General features: G+C 39.3%; 1 protein-coding gene across 1 annotated transcript in view; it reads right to left on the bottom strand.

Moving 5' to 3' along the window:
• Positions 1-551: 551 nt before the first annotated feature.
• MACO1 (macoilin 1) overlaps positions 552-7,872 on the bottom strand; it is a 31,016-nt gene continuing 23,695 nt past the window's right edge. Inside the window, exons 6-8 of the mRNA XM_032789691.2 lie at positions 6,018-6,138; positions 3,679-3,853; positions 552-879 (exon numbers count right to left, since the gene is read on the bottom strand). Coding sequence (XP_032645582.2) covers positions 677-879; positions 3,679-3,853; positions 6,018-6,138 — 499 coding nt within the window. The 3' untranslated portion in view covers positions 552-676. The remainder of the gene's footprint in view (positions 880-3,678; positions 3,854-6,017; positions 6,139-7,872) is intronic.

Here is a 7,872-nt window from a genome sequence, read left to right as displayed (position 1 = left end):
ATGTCTTCTCCCAAGGCACTGTGAACAAGACTGTTAGCAATTCTCAGTGACTAAAAACACCAATGGGAATATTTATATTTCACACAACCATCACCATCACATCATCTATTCTCGTTACTTATTCTTTCCCGTAAATGATGCCCCTTAAATTTGTTTGGTCCTTTGAGGGGTAATTAAATTATTTTTTGTAACATTACATACCTTTATTTAATACAGCTATAAATCAAAGCTTTGTTAGATTATTTAAACCCTTTCACTCTAAAAAGTGAAGAATTTTCATCATTATCCCTTATGACTCTGATTTGCAATTTTAGCTTGATTATTTAAAAAAAAAAAAAAAAGAAAGGGTTCAGAATCAAGCAAAGCCCTGTATTTTTCAAGAGGAAACCATGCAAGAGTACATAAAAAGGCAAAATCGGCTACTTGAAAACCAAGAGTTGTTTTTAATGCATTGGCCAAGAAAAATAAATTGCAGAGTTCTGTGAGGTTTTCTAAAACTTTACAAGAAAAACCGATGGGCAGTTCTAGTCAAATATTGATGTTCTCCTCCCCCCCCCTTTCTGTTTTAAATGACAAATACAGTCGCACACAATACAATTTCATCTTGACTGCAAGAGATACTCCTGTGCGATGCTTTCGGTCTGACAAAACTGTTGGGCAAAAAGAAAGTTGGCATTCATTTTTTCAAGGGTTGATAAACGGAGGCATTGGGATCAAGTCCAGAAGGGCTGGTCTCCACAAATTTGGAAGAGTAATGTGGGGAAACAGGACTCAGAGTGCTGGTGGCTGCATTGTATGTTATGCTGGGCATCACGGCCATAACTTCTGCTATCCTCTGTTTTAGGTCCTTGATTTCCTGGTCTTTTTGAATGATTTGCCCTGGAACAGCAAAGAGTGTCACTTAGAATAAGCAGCATATTTTCATCCAGCACTGGCGCTCCCTCGCCCCAGACTAGTTTGAGAAAAGCTGAGACAGAGGCCTGGTCTACACTACGACTTTAGGTCGAATTTAGCAGCGTTACCTCGATTTAAGCCTGGACCCGTCCACACGACGAAGCCCTTTTTTTCCAACTTAAAAGGCTCTTTAAATCGATTTCTTTACTCCACCTCCGACGAGGGGATTGGCGCTGAAATCGGCCTTGCCGGGTCAAATTTGGGATAGTGTGGACGCAATTCGACGGTATTGGCCTCCAGGAGCTATCCCAGAGTGCTCCATTGTGACCGCTCTGGACAGCGCTCAACTCCGATGCACTGGCCAGGTAGACAGGAAAAGGTCCACAAACTTTTGAATTTCATTTCCTGTTTGGCCAGCGTGTTTGCAGAGCTCATCAGCATGATGGGCACATTGCCCAGCCCGTACTTTGTGAGAAGTCTATGACCGTGTCCCTCTCGTCACCGCGCTGCCATAGCCTCCTCGCCTGGTTTTGCGCGAAACAATTGTCTGCTGTTGCTCAGACAGAGGGAGGGGCGACTGATGACATGGCTTACAGGGAATTAAAATCAACAAAAGGGGTGGCATTGCATCAAGGAGAAACACAAACAACTGTCACACAGAATGCCCCCCTCAAGGATTGAACTCAAAACACTGGGTTTAGCAGGCCGTTGATTTCACAAAACAAATCAGGTCAGTTTCTTGTTTTGATCCATCTATCTCGTACATCTTAGGCTGGCAGCAGACAGTGCAGTACGACTACTAGCCATCGTCACCTCCTGAGTGCTCAACAGAAGATGGGAATGACCTGGCTGAGTCACTCCCATGTCTGCCCAGGTGCCCCTGACTGATCTCACCGAGGTCGGCTAAAAGAGCATCCAGGAACATGATGATGATGGTTACCAATTGTAATGCACTGTCTACTGCCAAAAGGCAATGAACTGCTGCTGTATAGCAATGCAGTCACATGTCTGCTAGCACCCAGGAGACGTACGGTGACCTGAGCGGGCTCCATGCTTGCCGTGGTATGGCGTCTGTTTAGGTAACCCAGGAAAAAAGGTGCGAAACAATTGTCTGCCGTTGCTTTCACAGAAGGAGGAAGGGAGAGGGGGCCTGATGACATGTACCCAGAACCACCCGCGACACTGTTTTTGCCCCATCAGGCATTGGGATCTCAACCCAGAATCCCAATAGGCAGTGGAGACTGGGAACTGTGGGATAGCTACTCACAGCTACCCATAGTGTAACATTCCAGAAGTCGACACTAGCCTCGGTACCGTGGACGCAGTCCGCCGACTTAAAGCATTTTGTGTGGGGGGGGCACACAATCGACTGTATAAAAATGATTTCTATAAATTCGACCTAATTTCGTAGTGTTGACATACACAGAGAAACTGACCGAGCAAAACAGTTCTAACACCATCTTGGCAATCCACACAAATACTGGTTTATTACAATTGAACAAAAGTTAATGTAGATTTGTACTCCTCCATAACTACTGTCAGAGTTTAAACTATTAGAATTCAGTAGCAGAAATGATCTTTCAGCCCAACGCTGTTATTATCTTGATGTCCACACTTCCTCAGTTTGCACTTCACTAGCACCCAGACAGAACAAGAGTATCTACCTATTAAGACTCTACTTTACTTTTTATTTAAAAAAAAACTTTCCTATTTCCACTCTCCATTTTTATAAGTCCCTTTGAGGAACGTGAAGGTATTGTTTTTCCTATTTTAAGTGTAGAATATGTTTATGCATCCTTGCAAGACCATTCTGACTATCTATAAGCCCAGGCAAAAAAATAACTCCACAATGACAGAAACCTAACAAATATCTACCTTACTAGTAAATTAAAAAAAAAAAAAATTTGCTGCAGGCAAGTAAACTTCTGCAAGGATGCTCTGATGAATATTAAATGGAAAAGCCTATTCATTTTTCTTCCTTGTTTGCACAGTAGAGACAAGTAGATATTAGCACAGGTCTGGGAATGGGTTGGTGAGTTAATGTTTTGCTCCCTCTTCTGGCTGCAGTGGCAGACTACAACAGTGCACATATCCTAAAAAGTCTGTGTTCTTTCCCACTCCTCAAAGATATCATGATGGCCTTTTTTTTTTTTTTTAAATAAACTAGAGAATATTTGCCACACCAGTTATTAAAATACTATGGTAATTAGGATGTGAGAACTGGGTATTAAAGTATTTGACAAAATTCCTTTTACACTTTCTAACTGTTTTTTTAAGACAGAAGGTGGACGAGCTCTCTTTCACTGGAGCAACTTCCGTTCATGAGAAGGAGAAGCTTTCAAGCCACAATGAGCTCTTCTTCAGGTTCAGGTAATGACTTCTTTCAAAGAGCTCTGTGGGGCTCCAAAGTTTGTCTCCTTCACCAATGCCACAGGACTCTTTGCTGCTTTTCACCAATGGAAGTTGCTCTAATAAAAGATATTAGCTCACCCACCTTGTCTTTCTAGTATCCTGGGACTGACATGACTACAACTACGCTGCACATAACTTTTTTTAAAGCTTGTTGTCGCTCTGGTTAGAGAGAGATTTCTACAGTATGATATCTGAATGCATACGTTCCTAACTAACAACCATCACTAACAGAGGATTTTATTATCTTTGATTCAACAGTAGGGGGAAATTAGGTGAATCCTCTAGGACGTGTAATCCATCCCATAATCCCTACAGTATATTTTCTACTGTTTCAGTTAGTAGTAGTAGGTGAATAAAACTACTGTACTTTACCTTGGGCAATCTCAAGCTGCCGTTTTGCATCTCCTAATGCAGAGAACAGATCCAACTTAATTCTTGTCTCTGCACTCAGGCTGTTCTCTAAGTGCTGTGTTTTATCTTGCATGGCTGAAAGTGCTGACATTAACACCTCAGTATCCTTCTCATTTTCTTTGTATTTCCGCAGCTCCTGCAGAAGTAATTAAGACAAAAATGTTAGTCATGTTGACTTTAAGCATGAGATGTACAGACAGGTCTTTCTTTTTTCCCCTCGGCACAGCACCGGGCCTAGTATGCTGTCAAATGATAGTTAATGATTGCATGTGGTATTATAGTACCCTTAATTACACATGGCTTTGTACAAGTGAATAATAATATTGTACAAACATAATGCAAGGATGAGAGAAAAACCCATTTACTTGCCGCACCCAACCCCTCAGCTCTATGTTACTGCAACCCTTGCTCTCTCTGGAGCTCATCACCCCCCTTGGAGTGCCAGCGGGGGAAGTATGAGTGGCTCACTGTGGAACATGAACAACTGATATTTGGGATGGGAAAACAGAACCCTCAACATTGAATTTTATATAAAGAACTTTAAATTGTTATCTTAACTGACAGAGCAGATCTTTTGTTGTCCATTTATACAACAACTGTATATTGTTTAAAGCAGTGGTTCTGTACACAGAGATCTTCCAGGGGTTACATCAACTCATCCAGATATTTGCCTAGTTTTACAACTGACTAGCAAAGCAAGTATACACTAAAATTTTATATAGACAATAACTTGTTTATACTGCTCTGTATACTATACACTGAAATGTAAGTACAATATTTATATTCCAATTGATTTGTTTTATAATTATATGGTAAAAATGAGAAGGTAAGCAATTTTCCCCTAATAGTGTGCTGTTACACTTTTGTATTTTTATGTCTGATTGTGTAAGCAAATTGTTTCTAAGTGAGGTGAAATTTGGGGGTATAAGACAAATCAGACTCCTGAAAGGGGTACAGTCGTCTGAAAAGGTTGAAAACCACTGGTTTAAAGTGACAATGAGTAAATGTGAAACATTGAGCTATATCAGTTGCTCAGGAAGAATCAAGATGTAACCACATTTCTAAATTCAGCTGGGGAGTGTTCTGGGCTTTCTAACTATTCCACAAATCCATAACTCAATTAAAAGAAAAAAATAAATTACTTTGCATAAAGACAACCAACCAATAAGGCTGGAAATACAAATATTAATATTTCACAATTTAAAAAAGTATTAAAAACTGGTATTTTTAAACAGAGAAATGTGTAAAATAAAATATAGTGGAGAAAGGCTCTGCAGAAGAGGTATTAATGCGACAACAAAACTTACATAGAAGTAACAGTTTGAAAAATGCAAAAAAAAACCCCACAGTCATGATTGATAATGACAACCTATTTTCAAAACAAACATTGTTGGAAAACAGACTGTACTTGTTTTCAGAATACCTATTTTGGCAATCCGATGGAAAGTTGCGATATGCGCTACTTGTACAAACTGATCATGAAGATTAAAAAAACGTGTCAGAAGACAGTACACAGTAAAAAAATATCCACATATCAAAGTTAAGGATCTGACATACAAATTCTCAGTTCACTATCTGACTCTGTCCTTAGAAGCGTGTTTTAAAAGAAAAAAAACAACACTCATTTGAACTTTTTTACCTACTCTTGTTACAAGCAAGATAAATGAGCATAACAAAAATGAAAGAAAAAGATATTTTAGTTTTACTTTGGCTTGTACTGTGTCTAATCAGTGCAGTTTCACTGCTTCCCCTCTATACTCCATTTCTGTTTGTGTGGGGCTTTCAAGCAGCGACAAGGGAGAGGAAAACATTTTAAAAATTGGAAACCATTGACTGCAAAACAACAGAAATACCAGATAGGTTCAGGAACAGATGTAGCCTCAGACTCTGCTTTCAAAATTTTTTAAAACTGAGTTGCTTTCAATCTGTTCCTTTCAACTTTTCCACTTTAACCAAAAGTTATTTTATGTTAGTAAGAACCCTATTCCTCATCAGGGAAGAGGAATCTTACAAGGGAGTCTGGGCTGACAATGTGTTCCTACATAAGAGCACGCAGGGTTAGAATTCTGAGTTAACTTATCTGGATCAGCTAGTTTAGGGGGAAAAAACCTACAAGTAAACAACAAGATGGTGAGAATGTAAGAAACTATCAATCTTCCTCACCCCCAAACTCTAATGTCAGACGTGCACGAAAAAATTGTGCAAGATGCTGAAAGTCCCCTAGGAAGGTCCATCAACTTAACTGAGGGTTGACGCACTCAACACATTGCAGGTCTGAGCCCTGAGTGCCTTCTCATTACCTGAACTTTCATTTCTAGTTCTCGTATCTGGTCTTCTTTCAGCTTTATGTCAATCGTAAGCTTCTTGCATTCTGTCTCCAGCTCTCTGATACGATTCCGTAAAGTTTCAGTGCATTCTCCTCTGTGAAGGAAGTGTTATCAGAAAAGGAAGTGAAACAAAAATTACTCTTCTGTTATTGTCCCTGAAAGATTCAGATCAGTCAAGTTACTATGAATATTGCTGAATAAAATGAGAAAAGAGAATAATGTGATTTTTTAAATGAAAGAATTTCCCTCATGAAGTTAAGACAAAAGGATGTAAAAACATTACCCAAGGTTATGCCTTAAACATTAGGAAGTCTGGGACATTTGTGAGCCATGTAGAAAAGAAACAGTAGGAATTAGTATTTCAGATATTTGGGGGCTTAATGGATTAAAGACATCCTATGTTTATGCATTTTGAAGAATCCCCAAATGCTTTCCAACTATTTATCTATAGCATCACCAGAATGTAGCCACCTCTGGGATGAAGAGTGGTTATCAGCCAGAGCATGGCACCTTGGGTACAACAATGGAGGTCTGAGGTAGAGAAGAAATTTTGTCCACGGTTGCTGGGTCAAACTTTGATTCGTATAAAAAGTAATTTAGTGTTTTTAATATCCATACAGAACAGGTAGGGCCTTTGTTTTTTAGGGATGCATATAACACAAATAGTACAATGACTCTGCATGAACCTGATCAATGTTAAGCATATACATTACCAGGATTCACCATCTCGTGAATTTACTATAGGTGTGTGCTAAGACTCAACACCCAGAACTACGCGAGAAAACATTTTCTACTTCCTCCCACTGCTTTTATGCAAAAAAATTACATAAACTAAGATTCTATACCATGATAGATATTTGATTCTCCTCCCACGCAAAACCAAAGTCAGCTCCCTGCAAATTCCCCCTTTATGTAGAAAAGAAAAAAGGCGTTTCAGTGGCAACAGCTATAACTTAACTATATTCTACAATATATCATTAACATGGCTTGTTTTCAAGCCTTTGATATTTTGATTAATTCTCTAGAATCATGAAAAATGTAGACTTTAAAGGCTGTTTCCTAGTATGGGTGAAGAGAAATTACATAGAGGATGCTAATATAACTGCTTTGTCTTAAAATTTTATTTCACCCATTAAAACGTTAGCTTTGTGTTAGGGATGAAAGTGTAAGTTACCAGGAGAAGGATTTTTATGATACCCATTTTCATATGCTTATACAGCACACAAAGTAATTTATTTCTAGACACTTGAATTCACTAAGACATGTCTACTGGATAGTTACCAGAATGATAAAAACACAGTTGCTGAAATTTATGATTCTGTTTTATGGTACAAGCTAATAATTTTGTGCTAGTAGCTCATGTCAGTACCAGAAATTTAAATTAAGGCAAAACTCATCTTGTGGAGATCCCCAGATTTGCCTTTTGCCTCTAAAAAGTCGCTTGTATCAATGATCTTTCAGGTATACCCAGCTGCCCTGAAACACTTCACTAACTTCGGGATTCTCCTTCTTACATTCTCCCTGGAAGGAGTAGACCAGGTGGCTGCTCTCAGAGACGCTATCAATACCATTTCATGGCAGCAAATGGTTATATGATACTGTCAGCATCTCCCTTGACAACATAATTCAGCGCTGAACACGTAAATCCTTTAGTGGGCCCTACAGGATCAGGCCCTCAGAGACTAAGTGCATTATCTCAGTGACTCACTCAATTGCCACCAACCCAGAGAGCAGAAGTCCCAAGTGATCAAAGACTTACTTTTAGCTCATCTCAAAGAATCTGCCAATATACTACTACTTCTTTCCTCCCACTCACTCATCCCTCCAT

Source organism: Chelonoidis abingdonii, chromosome 25 (genome assembly GCF_003597395.2).
Source record: "Chelonoidis abingdonii isolate Lonesome George chromosome 25, CheloAbing_2.0, whole genome shotgun sequence".
Taxonomy (NCBI): Eukaryota; Metazoa; Chordata; order Testudines; family Testudinidae; genus Chelonoidis; species Chelonoidis abingdonii.
The sequence above is the reverse complement of the archived record's forward strand: the minus strand, read 5'-3'. Positions and strand labels throughout refer to the sequence as shown.